This window comes from Aricia agestis, chromosome Z (genome assembly GCF_905147365.1).
Source record: "Aricia agestis chromosome Z, ilAriAges1.1, whole genome shotgun sequence".
NCBI lineage: Eukaryota > Metazoa > Arthropoda > Insecta > Lepidoptera > Lycaenidae > Aricia > Aricia agestis.
Window position 1 is genome coordinate 15822372 of NC_056428.1, and position 27977 is coordinate 15850348.

Below are 27977 nucleotides of genomic sequence, written 5' to 3' on the forward strand. Positions count from 1 at the left end.
ATTTACAAGTGGTAGCTAACGGTATCAACATTTTCAGATTTCTGTCTGCAATGATAGTGTATTCTGTAGCTGTTTTTCTCGAAAGTGTACAGATTTTATAATTTTTTCTGCCAATTCATCTATTTTTAGGTACCACCTCTGTTAAGTGTTACTTACCTCTTTAGAATAGCTATTTAACCCCCGCGGGGTAATTACCCCCAGGTTGGGAACCACCGTTCTAGTGTTTTTAAATAAATTCCAATTTTATTAATTTAGCCAAAGTAAACAAATGCTTTTATCTGTATTGTAAAGAAATAAATTATATTTAAAAAATAGGTTTAAAATTGTTCTGTGATAATAATTAATTTCTGCCATAATATGTGTAAATCCAACGAATAAACCCCAAAGTGGTGCCTGATTTGTTTATATTCGAGATTTAACTTTTTAAATCATTACAGATATCATAATGTAGGATTTTTTATAAATATTGTTTAAAATATTTTTCAGAAACGGTTCCATAAGTTATAAATAAAAATCGTAAGTTGTTTTTGTGTTAAGACTGAAAGGTCTACGGTTTAAAAATAGACAAGGTAAATAAAAGAACTCTAAACAGATTGTTTCTGTTTAGAGTTCTTTTATTTACCTTTATGGTGTCACTTGCTCAGCTTGTTATTCAAGTCTTTGAAATCAAACTCAACAGAAGAAACAACACTGAAGAGCACCTGACATGAAACTGCGTTGTTTTACCACCTCAGGGCCTCAGGGGGGGTGAGCCAAGACCTTTTCTTTATCGCTTATTTATAGAATCGCCGATCAAAATGTATGGAATTGACATTAGACGAGTCAAACGTCAACGTCATAAATCATAAGGGGGTATTACATTATCATTTATATTGGATCATTTATATGATCTGCTGGCCGATTCTGTATCGTTCATTTGTGAGTTAATAACGAAACGGAGGAGTGAGTAACGGAAAGTGCCACTTTTTGTATTCACTTGCATACAAAAGTGAGACTTTCCGTTGCTCACTCCTCCGTTTCGTTACTAACTCAGTGATTAACTCACAAATGTACGATACAGAATCGGCCAGCATATATAGGATCCAATATCTATGATCATTTGATCATATCTGCATATTACATTATCATATTTCATTGATCCACGTGATTTACGTTATATTATGTGGTTTCAATAGCCAATGGAGAGTGCTAACGCTGACTGGTATTGACGTCAGGGTTACTAGATCTCAGAGAATTCGATTTGTCAAAAGACATCGTCATTTTTAATATGGCTTGCTTTTTGTTATTTCAGCAAGATTATCCAAGTATATAATTAGAAAATTAATTACATTACATTATTTGAAACATATTAACGAACAAGAAATTAAAAACTCTTTTTTATATTAAATAACTGGCAACACCTATTTCTATGACCGTATTTGATCCAATCTCTCAGCAAATGTCAAAAATCTATGATCAAGAAGGAAATGAATCATTTATCTATTTTACATTATCCAATATAAATGACTCAATGATCAAGGATCCAATATAAATGATAATCTAATAACCCCCTAATTATGTCAATTCCATAAATTTTTCTTGGCGATTAACGAAGCGACAACGAAAAAGTTTTGGCTAAATGGCCAGGTTATCTAAAATCACACAAATATGTGCGTGTGCCCGGTTCTGGTTGTAACTTACGGAACACTTTTAAATAGCACAGAGAGTAACACACTTAACTACAACTACAGATTTTGTCTTAAACATTCTATGTAATGGTGCTCCCACACCGGGCGGTGTAGTATGTTTACAAGTAGGTAAACATTTTCTAACATAAAAACATTTACTTACTAACGAATGTTGTCAATTTTTACATTTTTAGGAACTGTTACATATTATAAGTGCTCCTACACGAAAATGTTTACTATTTTATAAAAGGTTTACAAACAAAAGGTAACACAAAATTATGTTTTATTTTGTTAACTTACGTTTACTAAACATTTTCTAACATGAAAACATTTGTATTTTTTAACATTTGTGATTAAATGTTTGGCTAACAAATGTTTACTAAGGTTTACTAACATTACTAAACATTTTCTAACTGCGGTGTGGGAGCACCATCAGTTTGACGTACTTGGATAAAGTGTCAAGAACCTAATGCTTTGGTTCTTTTTAATAAGTATGTACTGTACAATAATAATCATATTTGTTAAGTTTTAAGTTCACAAGTATTTCCCGTTGTAATTTTTTTGTGACATTCCATTTACTTAGGGAACATACTCATACTACGTGACCCATTTAGGGGGGGGGGGGGGGCTCCAAAAAATCTTAAACGATCACGTAGTATGGGTATGCTCCCTTACTTATAAATTATAAAAAAATAGATATATTTAAAGTGCTGTTTGAATGTTCGGTTATTAAAATTAACCTAATTTATAATTCAAACTGCACTTTAACCCTTAATTGGTCGCATCACAAGGGAGCATCCTTACTTATAAATTATAATCAAACAACCAGTTTTCCGGTGTTTTTAAATTAATTATTTCGTATTTAAAATAACTTCAATGCACAATGGTATAAGATGTATTTAAACATAAAATAAAAATTAGGTAATATCTAAATAAAATTTATATAATATCTAAATTTTATTTTATGTTTAAATATATTATATATTATATGTAAAGTGCTGTTTGAATGTTCGGTTATTAAAATTAACCTAATTTATAATTCAAAATTTCAAACTGCACTTTAACCCTTAATTGGTCGCATCACGCATGGGGTCAGATCACTTTCAAACCGAAAAAAAAATGTCCTAGAGTTCCAGGAATGCAACGACGCTTTTGGTACTTTCCTAACTCCTATTGAGGTATCCTAATAAGTGGTAGCCGGTTAGCTAGCGATGGTGCATGTATCGCTACCTCGCTACCCTCTTGAGCGCTGACCCCATGCGTGATGCGACCACTTACGTGACTTCTTTTGTCACAATACAAGTTTCCATTTTTGTAATTTATGTTTAATTGTTAAATTATTTTTGATATAATTTAGGATGATTAATTAATATATGAGTATATCATTCTATTGACAACATTTTTTAATATAATTGCTACGTAAAAATGTCAGTATAGATCAAGACAGTGAAATACGCTGGCGGCTGGAAGGTTTCTGAAGATAAAAGAGATTTTGCGAGCCTATAGCCTCCGAACTTCAAAACTATGCACCGATTTGTGATGGACATGAAACGGTAGACAAGATTTTAGAGCCCAGAGATGCCTAAAATAATCCCTGACCACTGTATGGTGATGATGATGAAGATGATGATGATGAGGGGGTGATGACCACAAGTGCGTAACAAATCACTCAAATGATGAAAATATGTTTGTCAGTATTATCTTAGGAACTACTTCCTTCGGTGCTCCAAAAAAAAATCTGACCATCAAAATGAATAATAGATTTTTTAAATCTCGATATCAACCATAGTGATATTTATGAGATTTTGAGACAGAGCAGTAATTGATGGATTTTTTTAGTTGTATAGAGGAAAATGAAGGTTTTTGATTATTAAGATTAATTATCATAAAGCACTCTAACAATTCGCTTAATTACTTAATTCTTCGTTTTATTTTATTCATTTCTTCAACTTAATTTTCATTTTTGATTTGGGGTCAGTGGAGACCCCATGCGACTACTTGTGTGACTTTTTTGTTGCGCCTAATTAAGGGTTAAATATATCTATATTCAATGTCATAAGTACATCAAATTTTCAGTCAATTGAAGTTATTTTAAATACGAAAGAATTAATTTAAAACCACCGGAAAACTGGTTGTTTACAATCCATCTCTTGGGCATTTTAAAAAAAAACGTGTACTTGCAAAAATATGTCTATATTTTTTAAGGTCATTTATTTACCTTTATTTGAATGTCATATACTAGGAAAAATATTGAACTAATGGAATAAGTTAAAAAGAACGCCGAAAACGTTATATTATTCTGATATTATTGAAACAAAATCGAATTTTCGACGAAACAGATTCCGCTGTGCGACTCAATGTAAAATATAATTTAATACAAGAAAATACAGCAATAAATGAATTTCTTCGTTTAATCAATCTAGTGAAATGCATATTTAATTGTTTATTAAAAAAAATATAGATGATTTCAAGGATCAACAAGAGTAGCAATTATTTTTAATCCATAGTGTGACTATGTGACCTATCCACTAGGTTATTTTTCATTTTTTTACATGAGTAAGTAATATTTAACATATTTAAAGAAGTTTTTATAACACAAAAACCTTTTATTTAAACATTTTTACTGTTGCACTACTTATAAAAGTAAAAAAATCTTTGATTTCATAGATTTAACTTCATTAATTAGAGGGACGAACATCTCATAATCATAAAGATGTGTTCACATGTCTACGAATTCCTAAGTTATTATTAGACATCGGATTATATGCACGAACAAAGTGCCGAAATATGCATGCAAACATGCACTAGAAGTGGTCGAAATATGCACCAAATATGCACAATCAAAAGTCACTTAATATTAAAATTTATTATTTTTTAGACTTTTCCGGTAGTGACATTAATAAAAGCGCCAATTTTTATAATTTCATAAAATCCAGGATTTTTAATTTCTTGAAATAAAGACTTTTTAGTTTTTATTTATTTATTATACGCCAATAATAATTGTCTACCAACATTTTCCGATTGCCATCTTAATGCCCATGGAATACCGAAATATGCACTATCAACGAAAATTTGCCAAAATATGCACTATCGCCTAAAAAGTGACATTATATGCATTTGCATATGCAAGTATGCAAATGCATATAATCCGATGTCTTGTTATTATAAATCTAAAAATATCAATGACACAAAATGATTTTCAACTTTACTGATAGAAAAGTAGTGGAAATAAAATCAAAATTATTAAAAAAATAAAACTTTTAGGTACTTAAATTTTAAATAGTATATTGGTTACAGTTAAGTAAAGGCGACGCCTTGATAATTTGGCTGTAGCGATATCGATTTTTCAATGACTAAAGCTAAGAAATTAAAGTTCATTGTCAGTATTTATCATGTCTTTGTCTTTGATTTACCCATAGCATAACACGATTGGTCAACTTTTATAACACAGAATAATCAATCAATTAGACCTGTGTAAAAAAAGGGATTCCTATTTTTCCAACAGAGGAGAGTGATTTAGGCTTCCAAAAAAGTACATGGATTGGTTCAAGCATACACTTTAATTTGCCCATAGCTTATATGAAATGTATTTATGGTTTTTAAATTACGCGACAAAACTATTTTGTCGCTTACGCCCTTTCCGTTTTTTGCTGTTCTATTGCTTGTTTTCTGTGAGAGGCCGGGCCGGCCTTTCATAGAAAACTAGCAATCTAAAACATATCCAAAACGGTTTTTTACTTTAACGCGGCATCACCTTAACACATAAGTAATAAAAAATATATTTGTACGTTAATCGTACCAGTTTAAAAATCTCCAATTTTCTTAATAAAATCTGTGAATAAAAAAATAATTTATTTAAAATGTGAACTAAGCCTTATGCTTACCGCCTGTTGTGACTTGTCCGTTCCATTATAATTTATATGTGACCATACGAAAAGTCACAAATCGGAAGTCACGTAATATTACTTTCTTTTACTTTTAAAGTGTTTGTAAATAACCGATAATAGTTATCACAATTTCATTTTTTATACTAAATACTAAGCTAATTTTGCAACGTGTCAACAGTAAAAACAGTTGGAGAAAGTATAATAATGCTTACAAAATATGGTCACTTATCTGAACAAATAAACCGTTCCTGAAGAACCGTCCAACCTGCGTCCGCGTCTTGTAGCAGATTTTTAACTACTAAATTCAAATTGGAGTTTCTCGATGTACAATGAAATATAGTGCTATCATTTAGTGCCGAAAATATTTTTGTAGTATGTTTATAAAACTAAAAAAAACGGTCACTAATGGACATTAATTAAAATTATAATCATGAAAAAACATTCCGGTCGGGTTGTTTTTTCATGATTATAATTTTAATTAATTTGTAGTTAAATTATGTTAGATTTTTCAATAACAAGACATTCAATTGATACATTAAATATTTAGGAATCTAAAATATGTTTTTTAAGAAACTTACTTTAAGAAAAAAAATTGTTATTAAAGATTTTGTTACAACTTCTGGGAAGGGGACAGGTGAATTTAATAGTTTTCGGTACTTAAAAACCCTTATAAATCTCATACTAAATAAAATTTTATACAAACGTGAATGTATTTTAATAAAAGAAAACTTGTTTTTGCTCCTACATTAAAATTACAAATGTTAGTACTTATGTAATTTTTTACAAATAATCTGTAGCAAAGTCAAGGGACAAGGTAAAAACCAGGGGTACACATTTTTTTGAAAATGCCCTCTAACGGCCGTTCGCAATATTTGATCTATCTCTGGTTATGCCCTACTAGAGATAGGAATAGCTCACATTAGACATTAGAGACATATATTTTATGTCAATTGTGAGCTATTCCTATCTCTAGTAGGGCAAAACCAGAGATAGATCAAATATTGGGAACGGCCGTTAGTCATATTACAATCTCGCGGTGTTTACAATTGTACGGTAACATACACCTAAATATACCTACGTATATCCTATTCTGCATTATCTTTTGTATTTTGGTCTCGCCGTGCTATAGCTCATTTTGACTCACACATTTATAAAGAAAGCCTTATTTTTCCCAATACTTTCAATTGCTTTGAGCCGAGGTAAATGTATGTCCATAAAGATTTATTATATCAATTGGATGTAAACTTAAGATGAAGGTGATGGGTAGAAAAATATAATAATTTATTATTAAATTATATAAGTGTTTATGAAGTGTTAAATAAGTTATATTATCATTCCACTTTTACAATAGGAACTTTCCTAAAGTATAAATATTATGTATGTTGGAGTTTAATAAAATAATTTCAAAGTATATTTGTTTGTTTCTATTCTTTGCTCCTAGTATAATATTGTTTTGTTCTGTATTTTGGCAAAAATTCTGGCTCAAAATAATTAGTCTAGAGGAATTAATAGATGCATATTATTTAACCCTTTAATCGGGTACAGGCATATATTAAAGTACTCTGTGGGTACAGGGAACTATTTTTCCACCTTCTCAATCTAGCTGAAATTCCAAATATTTTTGAAATGGCAACCTTTTATGATATTTTTTTACACAAATAGAATCTAAGATAATTACAACATTATCTTACTAGCAACCCAGCCCTTTAAAGGGTCAAATGTGAATGTCAGAATCAAATAAATGTCAGCTTTGAAAAAATTGCGCGATTTTCACATAGTGGAGACATGAATCTGCAGTTTCTTCAAAAAAGATTCTGGTAAGTAGATATTTGATTTGTTATGTACTAATTTATTATATTCTGTGTAGTTTTGTTATGACTTTCAGTGCAAAAACTTAGTGTTCATGTGGTTTTGATTCATTTGAAATACAATGAAATACTTGCAAATGGGAAAATAATTCCCATAGTCCATTAGCAATTCCAAATGTCTGATTAATGGTTTTTTAAATAAATAATTTTAAAAGATTGGGTATTTTATTGTTTACTGGATCCTTTATTTACATACTGATACATAAGCTTGTTTTAGTTCAAATAATTATGTGCACATTTATTGAGGAAAATAAATACAAAAGTAGAGTCAGCACAACAAACTAGTCTATTTATTTATAACTTTATAGACGTAATCGGGCAAAGGTAAATAATTTCCCACCTTGGCTAGTCATGAACAGGCAAAGGGAAAAAAATTTCTCACCCGTAAAAACATAATTATTTTCAGTTTCAGTAATTTATAATTGATTCATATACACAAATACCCTAAATGACCTTAGAACATCTACTTAAGCCATGCAAAACTGTTTTTTTCGTTACGCCCGATTAAGGGTTAAACTAAGCAAAATTAGTTTAAAGTTGGTAAGTAAAACACAGATCACTAACACTTAACATACTTTAATAAAAAAAATCTTTAGACTATTACAATAGTGCAATTTAGTGTTCACATTTTATAAAATGATGATGTTGCTATCATTTGAGCATAATATTATACCACCATGTGAGCATTTTTGTGTCTGGCGAATGGCAATTCTTAGATATAAACAGTCTTCTCTGGTTTTTAATCTAGGCTTATCTTAATTTTAGACTATCCAGGCTGTCAAGCAAGTTTTGCACTTCCGAATCGACCTGCTCTCTTGTGCTTACATTCTCTAACCTTTCTCGAACAGATTCTATCTCGGCAGCATCAGCCTTTTGTATTTTCATATATTTGAGCATCATCTCCACAACTAGACAGATTTCGTTGATCAAATGCTTTGTTTCTTCATGGTGGCCCACTCTATTGGGACGCATCTGAATGAGTTTGAGCTTGCTCTGTGCAAGCTGGATCGGATTACGACCATTCTTATCATTGGAACTTACATCAGTTCCCGCATCTAACAATTCAATGACAACAGGGATATGGTTAGTACAAGCAGCTAAATGCAGAGGAGTGTTCCCAAGTGTATCCTTGATGTTTGGATTGGCTCCATATTTAATGAGTGTCCTCACTACGTCGACGTAGCCACGACATGCCGCCAAGTGCAGTGGACTCCTTTTATGCTCATCTGAGCTGTTGGGATCTGCCCCCGATAGAATCAGCTTCTCGACGAGTTCTGTGTTGTTTGTAGAGGCTGCAAATCTAAGCTTTTTGTTTCTGGAGGAGCAGATAGTGCCGCCGTATCTGTATTTAAGTCTGCAATGTCTTGCCCTTGTCGAACATTTTATTTTTCCTATATGTTCATGTGGCTCGCCGAAAAACTCTATAGGCATCGGCTGGCCTGCTAGGTTGATGGGTATTGCGGGTGGATTTATTTCGAAAACACAGTACGAATGATCGAAAACTGGGTTATCACTACTTTCATTTCCAGTGTCCACTCCTGAGTCGGCCATGACAAAGGTCTCGACTTTGAATTATTTCATAAAACAATAACTATAAAACCCGGTACCCGTAATATTTTAGTGAGATATATTGTTGATCAAGTTCTAATTACCTTTAAAACATGGATTCTTCCAATAACACGTAAGATTTTGATAAAAAATAACATCAACAAGTGTAGGTATTGCGAAATGTTCGTACTTCGTCCCACAGCACAGATTACTATCCCACAGATTACTAGTCACCACAGATTACTAGTATTTAGTCACAGATTACTAGTGTTACTAGCATAAACCTATAAAGTATATATTAAGTCTATGGGTGGACCTACATTATAGTAACGAATCCTAACGTAGACCTATCGATTAAGGTCAAATTTGATTTCAAAAATCTTTTTTGATGTGTAATATTTATACTTAATACTACTATTTATAGGATATTATATGGATATTATCTATTAGATATTCGTTATCGTGCACAAGTGTAGGAAAGTAATGCAATATCCAGAAACGAGCTATTTTGTGTTCCCTCCAAAACTCCATCGAAAGTTTCAGTAAAGCGTCTACTACTTTACTGAATCGACTGACGTGACTCCTTGTCCTTGACTGTATTGACTTTTTTTTTTAATGAAATAAAGGGGCAAACGAGCAAACGGGTCACCTGATGGTAAGCAACTTCCGTCGCCCATGGACACTCGCAGCATCAGAAGAGCTGCAGGTGCGTTGCCGGCCTTTTAAGAGGGAATAGGGTAATAGGAGAGGGTAGGGATGGGAAGGGAAGGGAAGGGAATAGGGTAGGGAAGAGAATAGGGTAGGGGATTGGGCCTCAGGTAAACTTACTCACTCGGCGAAACACAGCGCAAGCGCTGTTTCACGCCGGTTTTCTGTGAGAACGTGGTATTTCTCCGGTCGAGCCGGCCCATTCGTGCCGAAGCATGGCTCTCCCACGTAAAATTATTAACGTTAAATTTCGACTTTGACTAGACCTCAGGACTAGACTTTTGACCTGACGATATAAAGTATGCAACAAATAACAATACAGTTTTCCCGCCATTCATAATACTTGACATTGGCCATGGTTATATAGCCGAAGTGCCATAATAAGAAAAAAAATTTACATTTGACACTGACACAATTGACATACGATTACGCCGACGACGTTCAAGAATCGGGGATAGTTTTCCCGTAATTTCTTACGTTATTTTTAACAAAACTGCGTAGTTAATTTAAAATGCAGCAAGTCACAGTGTTCATGGTATTTTCACGACTTTTTATAATAAATCTATGATTTTTGTCATAATTCATCACTTTTTAGTTACATCTTAATTTTGTCATAATAACCTAAAATGTTTGTAGGATATCGAAAGCTCTCGTTCTTACGTCGACGAACTGTACTCAACGGACCCGGAAAAAATAATAGAGGCGTTGATCGCTTTGAAGAACTCGGTCATAGGCAGCAACAGGCAAAAAAGTTCGGTCATTCAACAAGGCATAGTTCCAAGGCTGCTTCAACTAATGAGCGATGACTGCCTCGATCCAGACATACGGCTCGAAGCGACAATAACAATCGGTAAAACAAACACTTTATTTCAATATTATTTTTTTTGTAATACAACCTTATTTGCCCTTTAAACATAAACATCAATATCTTGTGATAATGTTTATCATGTATTTGTAAACATAATGGTTGTGTTTTGTATTAGATTTATATTCATGTACAATTATTGACGGTCTGCCTTTTATAAAAACATAAGTTGTGTGCATATATAAACTTATGTGTAATTGTAATCAAACATCAATTACTTGCTAAATTATATTACATACTATCACTTAGCCTTGGCTACTGTAATTGCATAAAATATTTCTCAATAACAGTTGGGAGGATTGTATAGGCAAGTTATATTTATACTTTAGCATACCTACTGAATACTATATTTCCTTTCAATTTAGTTTGATTAAAATGTAAACCAAAAATTAAAACTTATCCAAGTTAATGTGCTATTGTATAGCTACATTGTGTAAATTAATTACACACATGTAACTTAATAATTAGCAGAACAATAATTGCACATGATACTAAGCATCATTTTCAATTCAATCAAATTTATTGAAAAACAGCAATAAATAATATTATAAATTACACGAAAATCTTCCACCAGCTGTGACACATTCATGAAAAAAATAATTGTATGAGTAATTCTTTCTTATTAACCCATCAGTCCCCAAGTGGCAGCCGGCTGCCGCATAACAATTGAAAATATATTGTGTCTGAGATACCCACAATGGAGAAGTTAAAATGAAAATGACTTCAGTACGTAGGAAAACATTAAAATGAAAGATATTTTGATAAATAGAAACAAAATTGTTTCTTTTAAGTGCTTCAAAATGTCATAAAAAATTAATAGAGTACACAATATTTGCATAATTATTTTTCTATTTAAGTTATAACTCGCAATTAAAAAATATAAACTACATACTACAAAACAATGTTTTGTTGGTAGAAACAATAGGCTACTTGACCTAATTTTTTTCTTCATGCTAATCGCTTCATAATCATTCATTATTACAAAAAAAAACTAATATTTTAACATTTTACACAGTAGAAACCCATAAAAATGTTAATTGAAAAATATGCCTTATAAATGGCGCCGAAAACACTGTCCGCCATAGTATGACGTCATACATTTTGTATTTTAAGCTCTCTTTAATGAACATTTTTTTATATGCTACATGTACACGTCTAACAGTGCCCAAAAATTATAAAATAAATAATTGTTATATATGGACAATGCGGGTAGTGACTTGTTTATGTGTAAAAAGTGAGGTAGGTAGTTGAAGAGAGCAGTCTGTCATCGCGATTCCAGCTCATCAACTAGGCTAGGACTCTCCAATCGTAAGATATATTAGTGGCGACGAGATAAACGCGGAATCAGTGTGTAAAAGTGCGTGATTATAGTGGAAAATATATTTAAATAAAAATTACAGTGCAAAATGGGCATTAAGTTTGGGGAGTTTGATATAGCACATGGTTGCTGGAAAAACTACATAGAAAGGTTTAGTTTCTGTCTGCAGGCAAGTGAGATTGAAGATGATGCTTTGAAAAAGGCTAGCTGTTTGTGTTCCTGATTTGTATGATTTGATAATATCATTGACTGCTCCAACCAAAGTAAGTGAGGTTACCTTTACTACAATAGTAGGTAAATTAAATGATCATTTCCACCCGAGGCCAAATGAAAGTATAAAATCTTATAAATTTCATTCGAAATATCAAGAGGAGGGGGAAATAATGAGGGATTTTATAGCTCAGATAAGGAAATTGAGTATTGATTGTAATTTTCAAGACCTGAATCGGACATTAAGGGATCAGCTAGTGTGCGGTATCAGAGATAAAGAAATACAGAAACGCTTGTTACAACATAGTACATTAACATTTGATCAAGCTTGTGGCCTAGCCTTATCTCATGAAGCTGCAGGTATAGATTCTAGTATGATTGTAGGGGTGTCTTCAAGTAAAACCACCGGTGATTTAGAGACACCTATGGAAGTCAATAAATTTACAAACAGAAAACTTGATAAGCAGACAGAATCGTGTTCTCGCTGTGGCAGGTCTCAGGGGCGTATGTAGATCGAGATGGGCCAAGTGTAATAATTGTGGGAAAACAGGCCATATCGCAGCAGTGTGCTCATTGAAGATTAAGGGGAATAATTTATCGAAATCAGATTGTAATGGATTATATGAAGACATGTCTGTGAATAACATGAGACAAGATAGGTCAGTACCAGCATTTATGATTAAAATTATGCTAAATGGAGTTATGATAAACATGGAAGTTGACCTGGGATGTGCTTTTACTCTCATTAGTGAGCAGACAGCCAAGTGCATATGGAATGGCCAGTTGCCTGCGATGAATGATGTGAAGATTGCATTAAAGACATGTACCGATAACAAACTATGTTTATTAGGTAAAGCTACTGTTGTGGTAAAATATAGAAACATAAAAAGGAAGTTGTCCCTTTTTGTAGCGTCAGGAAATGGGCCAAGCTTAATAGGCCGAAATTGGTTCTTGGATCTGGGTATACAGCTGCAAGGAGTGTACAATATGAAAATTGATAAAAATGTATTGGAGACGGAATTAAAAGAAATTCAAGGAAAGTATGCAGGCGTTTTTAAAGAAGGATTAGGTAAATATACCGGTCCTGTGGTGAAAATTATACCTAAAGAAGGTTCAAAACCAATATTTCATAAGAGTCGAACAGTACCATTTGCTTTAAGAGATCGAATATTTCGAGAATTAGACAGATTAGAATCAGAGGGGGTTATCGAGGCAACCTCACATTCAGAATGGGCAACACCAATAGTACCTGGACTCAAACCAAACGGTGAGGTGCGGTTGTGTGGGGATTATAGATCTACAGTAAATGCTGTGACTGATACCGACACATACCCTCTACCTACTCTCACTGAAGAGAAAATTCATGCGATTGAGAAGACGCCAGCACCACGTAACGTGAAAGAACTTCAAGCTTTTTTGGGGTTAATCAATTTTTATGATCGATTTTTGCCACACAAGGCCTCAATTGCTGAACCATTGTACAGGTTACTAGATAAAGAAAATATGTGGAAGTGGGAAACGTCGCATCAGGATGCATTTGAGAAACTAAGGAAGATGCTTTCGAGTAATGACACCTTGGTACATTATGACATGAAAAAGAAACTCATTCTATCATGCGAGGCTTCGCAATACGGTCTTGGAGCGGTTTTGGAGCATGAGATGAGTGACGGGAGCGTTAGGCCTGTGATGTTTGCGTCTCGGACCATGAATACACATGAGCGTAACTATGCACAGATAGACAAGGACAGCTGCTATTATATTTGGATTGAAAAAATTTCACCAGTTTATAAGTGGTTGAAGTGTGATTATCAAGACAGATCATAAGCCTTTATTAGGAATATTTGATTCGAAGAAGCCAATTCCCAATATAATTTCACCGAGAATGTTGCGGTGGGCACTTTTGTTAAACTCTTACGACTACGTAATACAGTATGTAGAAGGAAAGAAAATCGGTAATGCAGATGCCCTTAGCCGTTGGCCGAATCAGGAGGTAGCGGCGACAGAAGAAGATTTTTCAGGGGTACTCTTGATTGAAGAGACACCAATAGAATTGGAATTTTCCGCAGGCGGAGTGGCATCATTGACTAAAAAAGATAAGTGTTTAAGTAAAGTGTTATTCTGGATACGTAATGGATGGCCACCTAAAAGTGAGGAGGTTTATGAGGTTTTTTGGCGAAAAAGTTATGAGTTGTCTATTTATAAGGATTGTTGGATTTTATGGGGCAACAGAGTGGTTATACCAGAAAAGATGAGAGAGAAAGTGTTAGAGGAGCTATATAAGAATCATGATGGGATTGTTATTACCAAAGCTATGGCCAGAAGTTATTTTTGGTGGCCCACGATAGATAAACAGATTGAGAACATGGTAAAAAACTGTAATGTATGTGCAGAAAATCGGAACTTGCCACATAAAGTCACACATCAGTGGATAAAACCAAATAAAGCGTGGTCTAGGCTACATTTAGATTATGCAGGACCATTTCAAGGGAAAACTTTTTTGATAATAATTGACGCATTTTCCAAGTGGCCAGAAGTCAAAATAGTCCCAGATATGAGTAGTAATACGTTAATTAAAATATTGCGAGATGTATTTGCTGAACAAGGCCTACCAGATGTAGTCGTAAGTGATAATGGAAGAAGTTTTATCTCGGAGGAATTTAAGAAATATTTAGATTCGCAAGATATCAGGCATTTGTTGTCAGCTCCATATCATCCAGCGACCAACGGACAAGCAGAAAGAACGGTACAGACCGTGAAATCAAAATTAAGGAAACTAACGTCAGGACCATGGGACGTTAGGTTGTCCAGAATATTATATGGATAACGTACTACACCAAACAGTATCAATGATAAAACACCGGCTGAGCTTCTAAATAACAGACGATTCAGGACAAAATTCGATAAGTTAAACCGTCTTTCCTACAGATACACTGAGAGTGATGAGACAATAGACAAAAATATTAATACGAAGAGCAGGGAGTTTAATGTGGGACAGTCAGTTTATGCAAAAAACTACTGTGGTTCCTTTCGACCAACGTGGTGTACGTTGGTCGAAAGGAGTGGTAGAAAAACGAGTGGGAATATGCAGATATCTGGTTAAATGGAATGATAAACTTTTAATGCGACACATTAATCAAATGCTGAGTTGCGGGGAGGAAAGTCAACAGATGGTTTCAGAGCCAGAGCCAGTCAATCACAATCATGGATGACAGCGATGAGGATGATGATAGAGTTTCGATACCATTTCCTCGTCATTGGGCGGATATAGTCGGAGTGTCAAGACCACAGGATATAACTAATCATGAGAATTCACAAGATGCCACAGCAGTCAATACTTCGAAACGTCCACGATCGAATTCATCGCCTGATTTAATTGAGCCTAAGCGCTTAGCCATGTCTAATACTGACCAGAATTAGGCAAGGAATTAGATTGGTCCGAATTAGGAGACCGAGACTAACGGCGGTTCCCAATATTTGATCTATCTCTGGTTTGGCCCTACTAGAGATAGGAATAGCTCACATTAGACATTAGAGACATATATTTTATGTCAATTGTGAGCGATTGCTATCTCTAGTAGGGCAAAACCAGAGATAGATCAAATATTGGGAACGGCCGTTAGAGATTGATAATGAAGAGATCTAAGTTAAATAAGGAATGTTAGGTTAGGGAATACTATAGTTTATGCGTTTTAAGATGATATGCGTGACACATTATAATTGACAATAGTAGGGAAGTTACCTAACAAAAATTTATCGATAATTTAAAAATATCGAATCACTTCGTAAAGGAATTGCAATCGAAATTATCGATTTCGTACTGACATTTCAGGTGGTGCCGATGACGATTTAAGATGGCCGCCCTTTTTTATCGATTTGATTTCGATTCAACAGAGTCAATCTCTATTGACATACGTTCCGTTTCATGCATCTGAAATTTTTCAAATGTTTTCGTAACAATAATTTTTCACAGTTAATCATAATATTAATACGGGAACGAAAAACTTTGTAACCCTTTTTACGAAAAATGGGGAAACGTGCAGGTGCATGAAATTTTGCACAGTTATAGTTTATATGGTGAAGGAGTGCATCGAACTAATATTATTTTGAAATTATGCTTTTATCATATATATTTTTAACAAATAAAACATTACACACACTATAACACACACACATGAGAAATGACAGATTTTTGAGTGACAAGCCTATACATACGAATTATACTCTTTTATTTATGGTTGAAGTCTGTTGACAGCAAGTTGACAAATTGAAAATGGATTATAGTTTTTTTTATTGAATCTAAGTTATTATTAAAGACAATGCTTACACGGCCCCAGAGACGAGAGTTGAAAAAAATATGATAAATTCAATATTTTTTACAAAATATAGGTACTTAGTAGTCCTATATGTATATTATGTCGTTGAAACTAAGGTCGAATTTCGATTTTATATTAATAAGTTGGCATTTAGCAACTTTTCGTTTTTATTCATTTACAATTATAGGAAACATTTGTTTTTGTAGATGGAATATAATTTATAACATTTAGATTTTTTTTGTTTTCTTCTAAAAAACCCGTAGCAAGGAATATGAAAACTGTTACCCATAACATCTTAAAACGCACAAACTATAGTGTTAGTAAGTGAATGATAGTGTTAGGACTAATAGTGTAAGTGAACTAAACTAATAAGTGAACTCTCTTAAGGGGGGAGATATGTTATATATGGACAATGCGGGTAGTGACTGGTTTATGTGTAAAAAGTGAGGTAGTTGAAGAGAGCAGTCTGTCATCGCGATTCCAGCTCATCAACTAGGCTAGGACTCTCCAATCGTAAGATATATTATAAGAAATTAGAAATCATTTGTAATGTTGAAAACTTTTGGAGAAAAGTTTTGGCCATTTCATTTCCCGTCTACAATAAATGGAGAAAATTTATAAAACTGATGTTTTATTTGAATTATTCAAGAAAATATATTTTATGGGGCTTCTAGGCTTATTTTTATTATTTATGTACAAATCAACTTACATATAACGAGCATGATAAATAAAAGATATTAAATTACAAATAGAATAACGTCACATCCAATTCGGAAGTACCGCAAAAGCGTTTTCGTCAGTACAAATCCTATTTTCATAAAATTATGTTTTCAAATCGGCTTTATTTATCAATCATAAGCTTTTATTTGATGATAAGGGTGAAATACGGTTTCCTAGGCCAAGTTCTACTAGAAATATGTATTTGTTCAATGAAATTGAATATAGGTCAAGTAGCCTATTCTTTTGTTGTTAGAAAAAAATCGTTTTTTTATTTTCAGGATCATTGGCAAAAGGGACACATGAGAATGTTCAAGCTCTCGTAGAACAGAAGACAGCGGTGTACCTGGTAGACCTTCTAAAGAATATTCCGATTGAGACTAAGCAGGCTGAGGCATGTCTGTGTGTGTTACGCAGCATATTCCTTCATCAGCCAGCACCTGTATCTGCTATACCACATGACATGAAAGTGTTGTCTAGGCTTACGCGTAAGTTTCATTTTATGATCATTGTTTTAACAGTATTAATGTACTGTAAATAATACAGTTAGGTTCTTGTATCTTTGAAATCAAAGTTGCCTAAAACAGAGAAGTGTGTTATATGTGATTACACTGTACACATTGTTTTATGTACTAAGGTTGTCTGAAATAATGCAATGCTGTGCACATAGATATTTTGAGGAGTTACAATGGAAAGGATGTAATATACTTTTGTTACTGACAAAATGTATGGTTCCCGAATTTCCGGGAAAAATTGCGGGCAACACCCAGATATGACTAACTTCTTGAGTTACTACATACATTTTTGATTACTTAATCTTCTTAAAAAAACTACAGAGATAGCCCACGAAGGCTCACCCACCGCTCGCAGCTGCACCATCCGCATACTGTCAGTGTGGTGCGCCGGCCCGCCTGAGCAGGACGCGTTATGTGCAGCCGGCGCCTGCGTGGCCGTCGCCGAATCCCTAGCCGCGCCACCGCCGAGGGCCCTGCCTGCTCTAGACCTGCTCAGCGCCATGTGCTTTGAAAACGCGAGCGTCGCTCAAGCGGCTCTGACGACGAGGTTTGTTTTTACTGGAATTAAGTTGCTACTGATTGTAGACGCGGTAGTAGTCTAAGTCATTGTCACAAATGAAAATGGCTCAGGCAATATATGTTTAAATATTACGCACATACACATTACACATGATACATACCATATTATGTAGGATTTAAGATACATTATGTAGATCTCATAGTCTATTCACTACCTATTTAAATTAACTTTACTTGACTGTAGAAATGATATATGACTGCTTTACTTCAAAAATCCTGGTCTTCTGATATTCTATGCTTGTTGTTCCTGACACTTTGTTGATAATAGCTCATCGTATGACGTATCTATTCCAGGCACGGCGACAAAACTATTCCTGAGCTACTGATGACGCTAGTATCGCGTGACAAACCGCTACCCGTCGCGATGGCGGCCGCGCGCTGTCTCACCTTCATACATAGAGCGGGCGCGCTGCCGGCTGATGACTCCAGGTGTGTATAGTGCCCGAGTGTGTGCACTAGATTATTACCACTTCATTCACTAAACTGGTTAATTAATATGTGGGAAAGCAAATGAAATGCATGACACACGGTAATCAAAACGACCTTAAGACTTGTAATCCTTTGGGGGATATTAGATTATCATATATATTGGATCCGAGATCATTGAGTCAATGATATTGGATAATGTAATATAGACATATGATTAATTTCTTCCTTGATCATAGATTTTTGACATTTGCTGAGAGATTGGATCCAATACGGTCATAGAAATAGGTGTTGCCAGTTATTTAATATAAAAAATAGTTTTTAATTTCTTGTTCGTTAATATGTTTCAAATAATGTAATGTAATTATTTTTCTAATTATATACTTGGATAATCTTGCTGAAATAACAAAAAACAAGCCATATTAAAAATGACGATGTCTTTTGAGAAATCGAATTCTCTGAGATCTAGTAACCCTGACGTCAATACCTGTCAGCGTTAGCGCTCTCCATTGGCTATTGAAACCACATAGACACATGACGTAAAATAGGATCGATGAAATATGATAATGTAATACGCAGATATATGATCAGATGATCATATATATTGGATCCTATATAAGATCATAGAAATGATCCAATATATATATGATAATGTAATACCCCCCTTAAACAGCTGCACAGTTGTGTTTAATACATTTTTAAGTAATATTCAGTGCACAGAAATGCAAGTTGCATCATAGCAGATGTGTATCAGGAAATCAGAATATACATAATCTTATGTCTTTTTGTTTAAGTATGTATTTGTTGTAGGGGCAACATAATTTGTGAATAATTCATCTGTCTCGCTCTGGCGGTGCTTGAGATACAGTCTGGTGACAGACAGACACGGACGAATAGGCTAAATTGTAGAACTAAAATCCTATTTTTCCCTACAAGTTTTTGATAACAATCTCTTAAAAATATTTTCTGGTTACAGAGTGGTGTTCGGTGCTCTGCCATGTCTCGCGCGTCTATGTACTAAGGACATGCCGGAGGATATCAGAGCAACTGCCGCCGAGACCTTGGCCTATTTAGCAGAGGTATTTGTTATTTCCTTTTATTTTAATTAAATGGTCTGCAATCTATTTGTCGCTTAATATACGTCATCAGATTAGGTTATTTTTATATCCTCATGCGATTTTCATGTGATATTGACTATTGTAGCTGACAAAGAAACACACCACTCTATGTGTTGCCACAAAACACCATATATGGACGCTGTTAAGCATTTGTGTATCATCCCACAAAAAATGTACGTATTGAGTTACGAACGCAGTTATGTTCTTTAGATCATTTAGAACAAGACTGCATTCATCAACTCACAGACTCACCAAAAATTTTTTTGTGGGTTAACACACAAACGCTTAATAGCCGCCATCCATAGTAATTATTATTGAAAAAAAAAACATTTATTTTTTAGGTGGACACATCACTCCAGCGGCTAGCGGCTATATCGAACCACCTGATGAGTTCTCTAGCGGATATAGTCAACTGTTCGTCAGCGGCGGCCAAGCAGGGTGCGTTCAAATGTTTCGCCTCGCTCGGGGCTAACGATGAGGACATCAGGAAGAGGATCATAGAGACCCACGGGTTGATGGTGCATGTTGTGAATGGGATGAACAATCCGGAACCACTGGTGAGAATTATAAATGCTCATAGCAATCATTTTGAGTTACTACAAATTACTAAGGTCCGCCATCTGCTTAGGAATCAACTTCTCTGATAGTACATACTTACAATTTGTCTAATTTTGTTGTGCAATATCACGTTTCATTTTATTGAACAGTTTATTCGACAATTAGATGGAAGGCGCGCGATGTTCAATATCATCCCTAGACGGTTAATAATGTTGCGCGATACGTGATATTGCACAATAAAATTGTTCGTCTAGGGGCCCGCTAAGATAGCTTAGACAAATCCTAATCACTTTACCTTTATGCTGAAAATTGCATTTACAACTTTTCATCAGATTTAGTTCCAAGTTCAAGAACCAAGAAGTTAATAAGTGAACAAAGCCTGGCAACTTATTACTATTGAATAGTAATGTTACACATCTTATTATGTAGCGAAAATATCATAGTCATTAATTGTTTTAGGTGAGACTAGCAGCTGTCCGGTGTTTACATTCTCTGTCGAGATCAGTTCAACAGCTGAGGACTACCTTCCAGGTATTAATAAAAATAATGTATGTAACGCATGGAACGCACTTTCACGGGAATCGGGATATAAACTATCTCATGGCCTTTCATGGGACTGGAAGTGTCTGCTTCCTGTCTTTCATTAAAGTTGGCTCAGCGGTACAGTCGTCAAGAGATAAGATATAATAATAGTACCTACTCCGCATTGTAACGCTTACGGCCGTTCCCAATATTTGATCTATCTCTGGTTTTGCCCTACTAGAGATAGGAATAGCTCATAATTGACATAAAATATATGTCTCTAATGTCTAATGTGAGTTATTCCTACCTCTAGTAGGGCAAAACCAGAGATAGATCAAATATTGGGAACGGCCGTTAATAATGCGCATGCAAATCTTCGCTTATAGGGAAGATGCGATATTTTTATTTTTGTGTTTATTTTAAAGAACTCCATGTACTGACTTGTAACATCACGCTGTATTTATAAACAGTAGCAAAATAAAAGATAGGCCGCGCGCGAGAGAGACGGGCAGACTTTTCATGATGCGTATGCAGTACGACGTCACGCCGCGCGCTTATTCACAGACACTACACAAGTGCAATGTGTAAATGTGTTGATCGTGCCAGCTTTAGTTAATTGACCTGTACCTCTCAAAAAGTTGTCATGCCCTGCGTTCCATTTAGCGTTAAAAACGATCAAAACGCTCAAAATTTAGGCATTTTGATCGTTTTTAACGCTAAATTGAACGCGGGGATAGTATGTGTGACGTCACTGAACGCTGATTGGTGTTTTAAAATCCCTTCCAAGAAGTTTCAAGTTAATATTTTTTATGCGTTTTAATAGCAAAATTTTTATAAATGTTATATTTGCATGTTCCCTATTGTCGTAATCACGGAAACACCCGAATCTATGAAACGTAAGAACCCCAAACAATGCTTTTACAATTTGCACCTTGTACGAAAGAAATAGAGGTAAATATGATAATATCATATTATAGTTGGTACTCGGTGGCTGTCGCCGGTCCGTCAATTGTCTCTATATTTGGCGCATGCGCCACAAAACCTTTTATTGCGCATGTCCAAATCATGTCATGCCATGGCAACGCCACTAACAAGTTGCTTATATTTGATTAGGGCCGCGCTACACCGGAATGGCAGCGGCGAGGCGAGTACTTTCAGTGTCATATGATTTTAAACTTTATCTTCATTATTGTAATACATAGTATCGCTTGAGAAATTGCGGCCGCCGGCCACGGGCGGCCGTAGATTATTGTATGTATTACAATAATGAAGATACGATAAAGTTTAAGATCATATGACACTGAAAGTGCTCGCCTCGCCGCTGCCATTCCGGTGTAGCTGCGCGGCTTTTATGGTCAAGTGGCATCGTCTTCCGACGCTCGAGAAAAACGATCTTTGCCGAACAATGACGAAAATTTCTATGCGCATTATCACTTTGGGAGCACTGTACACTCTTTTGCATACTGACATGTCTCATCAGAGAACCATAGGTAGATGGCGAAACTACTTAATTTGGTAACGTTATATTAAACCCCGCCGACAGATCATGACTGCATTGACAAAACCCGAAAAAACGACGTAGGTATTTATCTATGAATTAATTTCATCGATGGCACATAATACTTATTATACCTATAAAATTTTAACAAAAAATTAAAACCGACTTCCAAGGTAAAAACAATAATAACATCCTTATAATATGAACTAAAAATCTTAAATAATTTTTCCTATCTAATAGTGCCTTTTTAGTGCCTACCAGATAGCTGAATCTTTAGTTCTCTGACAGAATATTTGAAACTTTTGGAACTGGCACCGACTTCAAAATTATGAAGATTGAGTACAGAAATAGTTGAGGTTTAGCCGAATTCGGAAAAAGGCACTATTAGATAGGAAAAATTATTTAATACTTTTAGTTCATATTATAAGGATGTTATTATTGTTTTTACCTTGGAAGTCGGTTTTAATTTTTTGTTAAAAATAATAATTTCAGTCTTTTTAGTTAGTTACCTACTAACCATCGCGTAAGTATATTTAATATTCTACGTATCTTAATTCTTATTAGATACAATTTGTTAAGAGTCAGACGTCGTGCTCACAAATATCAGGTAGATAATTATTTTAAACAATACATTTGAAAAAATCGAAGTGAACAGTAAACACGTGCTAGCCGCTAGGCAATTATTGTACCTATAAACTTGCATAGGAATTCGATCTGTATATTAAGTATCAAAATAAACCGTATAAACAAAGTATTTTTTATACTAATTGCGTTTGTGTTTCTTATTCCTATTACGATGTAGATTAGCTATGTATGTCCACACTGTGCACTTTTATCTTAAATTTTCGTCATCTTCTTTCATTCAACTTTCGTATTGGCAAATTCAATAATTGAATGCGTCATAGAACGCAACGCCAACATTGTAATTTTTTTGTATGGCTTGAAGGAAACGGGGCACTATGGGAAAAAGACTTATTTTTATTATAGCAATCGATAGGGGGTGCCAAGGGGAACAAAAAATAAATAAACTTTTCTAAAAAATCAACCCCTGTCGAATGACAGGCTGAAATGTGACCCTCGTTAGTATGGCGAAAATAGTTCAACCCCTTAATATTATCTTAATCTTGGTAAATGTTTACAAACCTACCCCAATTTATTTGACAAACTACTACTAAAAAAAGCCGCTATGCGGGGCTCCTATTTCTGGGTGTTGTGGTCTAAGTTCCAACCTAACCTAACCTACTTTTGGACTTTCTGGATTGTGTTTGTTTTTGTTTTGGCGGGGGGCTGCGCCCCCCGAGCCCCTCCCCCCTTCGGTATCCGTGGCTGAGTAGTTAAGTAAGACCCACTCATCACAGCCTTGAGATGCCTTAAAAATACTTCGTAAACATCAGAAAACAGATGATCTTATTTGAAGATTACGAAAATCTCAAATGCGAATTTCTTCTAAACGGAGAGTTTACTGGCGGTGGAAACGGTAAGTAGGAGTTTTTCTCACCCAAAACAAACCTCCTTAACCCATGTCACCAACATTTAATTGACGTAGGTTCCTAAACCTTAGCCAAATTTTTCTAAGTATTTTCGCCATACTAACAAGGGTCACATTTCGGCCTGTCATTCGACAGGGGTCGATTTTTGAGAAAAGTTTATGTGAGCTTTTTTGCTTCCCTTGGCGCCCCCTATCGATTGGTATAATAAAAAAGGGGTGGTCATAGGGGGTTGTATTTTTGTCGTCAAAATTTTTCCAAGTATTTTCGCCATACTAACGAGGTTCATATATCGGCCTGTATCTGGCCGGGGGTTGATTTTTGAGAAAAGTTTATTCGAGCTTTCTTACTCCCCTTGGCGCCCCCTATCGATTGGTGTATTCAAAAGGGGTGGTTATAAGAGGTTGAATTTTTTCGTTTTTTAAGCATTTTCTCCGTACTAACAAGGGTCACATTTCAGCCGACAGGCTTTCTCAAAAATCAACCCCTGTCGAAAAACATTTCGACAGGGGTTGATTTTTGAGAAAAGTTTATCTGAGCTCTTTTGCTCCTCTTGGCGCCCCCTATCGATTGGTATATTCAAAAAGGGTGGTTATAAGTCTTTTTTCCATAGTGCCCCGTTTCCTTTAGTCCAACCCAAATGTGTGCCTTACGCTCTGGAGTAAAGGTTGAATTTGTTACTTATGTTCAATTTTGTGGTACTTGAAATATTATGTATTTTGAAATAACATTAAGTATATATTTTTTTGTATTAAAGTCGCTTTGAAATGCCAAATAAATAAGGACATAACGTGATGAATGATTATATTTTATGGTGTTGTGTGTATATTGTATCCATATACAACCATGTCAGTTGTGACATTGGTGACCCTGACATGGTAGTGATGATGATGATGATGATGATGAATGTAATTTGCATAGTAGCATATGCTTTCAGTTCTTAAAACAACGCCTAAACCCCCAAACCCCCAAACTTGTATCTATAAGGAATCCGGAGTTCTCTTAGTATCTTCGGAACCATAGTATACCTTGGTGCAAAATCTTGCGTTTTGGTAGCATATGCTTAGGATGCTTCTCATAAAACCAAAATCACCATATGTTTCCATATAAATTTTGAGGAGTTCCCTCGATTACTCATGGATCCCATCGTCAGATCACCACTTTTGTGAAAATGGGACCAAATTGGAGTGAAACCTAATATAACAAAACAAAAATTTTGAAAATCGGTTCACAAACGGCGGAGTAGTGGTCGAACATACAAAAAAAAATAACCTCCTCGTTTTTTGAAATTCGGTTAAAAATCGAAAACGGGCATTATCTAGTTTTAAGGTGCATGTCCTCTGGATCGGGATCGGAGCGTACGCAGCGGACGGATTTGTTGCTTTGTATTGATTTCTATGGTACTAAGTGCACTGGAAAGTCATTTCTGCGCCTGATAAATTATAAGTGACGACGCTCCGCCCGCACCGTACCTCCGATTTCGACCCGGTGGACGTGCAGCTTTAAGCGACGGTTCTAACAATAATAATTAAATAATAATAATAAAAAGTCCTGAGGCGTCAGGGACTTATTATGTAAATTAAGATGTAAACAACCTTGTACACGAACAAATAATTAAAAAAGCGACGACGCGAACAAATTATTATAATAAAAAATTTAAAAAACCCGCCGGTTTTCCCCAGGACCACTGCGTGTGGCGGCCGCTGATGGCGTTGCTGGCGGCGGCGCCAGGCGCGGAGCTGCTCACTGTGGGCTCCTCCACGCTCTGCAACCTGCTGCTAGAGTTCTCCCCTGCCAAGGAGCCCATGCTGGACCAGGGTACGTACTGCCGGCGGTTTGAGTTAAGACCTCGGTAGTTGGTTGATGTGAGGGAAAATACTGTGCCAAAATCCGAAAATACTCGGTGTGGAATGTTTAAGTACTGTTGCCGGTTTTACCCGATACCAAGGTGGCTTTATGGGTAGTTACCTGAAGGCTACGGGAAGCTACTTAATCATTACGTCACAATACAATATTTATTAGTTATTTATTGGGAACCTGCAAGTGAATTACATTTGTGACATAAATATAAAATAAAATCGTTATATTTTGTGTGCAGGTGCCGTAGAGATGCTGTGCAACTTGACGCGGCGGCCGGAGGCGGCGCTGCGACTGAACGGCATATGGGCGCTCATGAACATGGCTTTCCAGGTATAAATTTTATAAATCAAACTAGCGACCCGCCCCGGCTTCGCACAGGTATAAAATATACATATTATAGCCTATGTCACTCACTGAAGAAATGATTAAAATCGATTCAGTAGTTTTTAATTATTTTCACCACCGCAAAAGCTACGTCCCGCAATTTTTTAATCTGTAATATCTTCGAAAATATTCATTTAAATCATAAAACTAAAACTCAATTTTTTTATTCAGAATAAATTTTTGCAAATATTCTTTGAACGTCGGGTCTACACTGGTGACTACCACCAGTTCGGGAACTAACCCGGCGAGAAGAACCGGCGTAAGAAACTCGCACGGGGCCCACTTTATTTACCAAAAAAAGTGAGAAAAAAAATAATCTTTTATTTATTTATTTATTTATTTATTGATTCACCAACAGAATCACATTTAACAAAATACAAAATAATACAGCACAGTTTTTATGGATGAAAAGTGTTCCAATGAAAGGTGAAATACAACATGCTTTGCGACAATGGGATGAAATGAAATGAAATATTGTGAATGAAATGAGTATTATTAATTAACAATATTATGTTTAAAATATATAGTAGGAGACAAGGAAAAATAAAATTGAAAAAAGAAACAATAACTTCTTATAAACTAAATAAAAACATAGTTTTAACGCTTATTGGAAAATTTTACAATACATAACGTTAATAATATTATTATGATCGGGGAAACAATATTTGCGGAATTAATTAATCGCATCTTAAAATAAAGTATCGTATGTCGTATCTTTTAAAATAAAGTTTACAATGCTGTAACTTAAAATTATACAATATCAACATACATACTTAATTGTAAGTCCTAAAATAATGTAGAAGCAGCCTTGCAAGCAGTCATCCTACTCCCAAGATGTGCCATCGTTTATCAAATCATTGACCTTATAATAGGCTTTGGCACACAAACGTTCTTTGACTACTTTTTTAAATTTATTAATGGAAAGATTTTGAACGTTTTCTGGGATTTTATTGTAAAGGCGTATACATTGACCTTTAAAAGATTTACTAACTTTACTAAGTCTGATCAATGGTATTTCTAGTTTGTACTTATTTCTAGTGTTTCTTCCGTGACTGTCACTTTTGGTTGTAAATTTACTAAGATTCTTTCTAACATATAATACATTATCCAAATTGTATTGAGAAGGAACAGTTAGAATACCAATTTCTTTAAACTTTTCTCTCAGACATTCAAAAGCTGACATTCTATAAATTGAACGTATAGCTCGCTTCTGCAGCACAAAAATCGTATTAATGTCGGCAGCGTTTCCCCATAAGAGGATGCCATACGACATTCTACTATGAACATAACTGAAGTAAACTAGTCTTGTTGTGTCTTCGTCAGCAATTTCCCGTATTTTTCTGACTGCGTATGCTGCAGAACTGAGCCTATCCACAGAATATATATTAGTAGTACCAACAGAAGTCCAACTCGTGAAACCCGTTTAAAAAAATAACAACTCTTGCTGCGATACTATAAAGTTCAAATTCCGACCGCGCAGTGCTAGGTGCCTACAATTATATTTGCCTACATGTGCGCTTTCTTTCTATCGCGTAAGAGGTACCCTTTCTGACGAAATCAACATTGTCACCTTTTAGAAAATAAAATAATCTTCTTTTAATTACTAGAGCTACTAATAGCAAACTTTTTTATAGTAATAATAAAATTTTAGTAACCCAACGTATATATTTTATAATAGTTTTATATTCGATTATAGTGTAGGAGCTGGTCTGGAATTTTTTACAACTTAAACATAGTAACTTGTGTTTATTTATGTGTAGTATGCGGTTTGTTTGTAACAAATTGGTTTATTTGCTATGTTTGTGTATTTTTTATCTTTTTTTGTATTTTAAAGTCTTAAATTACTTTATTGAAATATTTCTTTGACTTTTTTCAATTGTTCATATTTATCAGATTAATAATGATTCTGTCACAGCGGTTAAATCAGTA

The 27977-nt window shown here is 34.8% G+C and overlaps 2 protein-coding genes across 3 annotated transcripts in view; one reads left to right on the forward strand and one right to left on the reverse strand.

Moving 5' to 3' along the window:
• Positions 1–7980: 7980 nt before the first annotated feature.
• On the reverse strand, positions 7981–9161 carry LOC121738619 (ankyrin repeat domain-containing protein 54). Its single transcript, XM_042130794.1, has one exon. It carries the CDS (start codon positions 8971–8973, stop codon positions 8173–8175), a length of 801 nt encoding a protein of 266 aa, XP_041986728.1. The 5' UTR covers positions 8974–9161; the 3' UTR covers positions 7981–8172.
• Positions 9162–10111: 950 nt separating this feature from the next.
• The window catches only part of LOC121738618 (armadillo repeat-containing protein 8-like), a 30065-nt gene continuing 12199 nt past the window's right edge, over positions 10112–27977 (forward strand). For both annotated transcript variants that reach the window (XM_042130792.1, XM_042130793.1), the window contains exons 1-10: positions 10112–10213; positions 10315–10528; positions 17383–17589; positions 17938–18163; positions 18490–18624; positions 19598–19700; positions 20081–20296; positions 20757–20828; positions 25487–25622; positions 25903–25994. In XM_042130792.1, coding sequence (XP_041986726.1) covers positions 10190–10213; positions 10315–10528; positions 17383–17589; positions 17938–18163; positions 18490–18624; positions 19598–19700; positions 20081–20296; positions 20757–20828; positions 25487–25622; positions 25903–25994 — 1425 coding nt within the window. In that variant the 5' untranslated portion in view covers positions 10112–10189. The remainder of the gene's footprint in view (positions 10214–10314; positions 10529–17382; positions 17590–17937; positions 18164–18489; positions 18625–19597; positions 19701–20080; positions 20297–20756; positions 20829–25486; positions 25623–25902; positions 25995–27977) is intronic.

Coding starts and splice junctions, on each gene's coding strand:
- LOC121738619 (XM_042130794.1), bottom strand. CDS start 8,973: ATGGCCGACTCAGGAGTGGACACTGGAAATGAAAGTAGTGATAACCCA.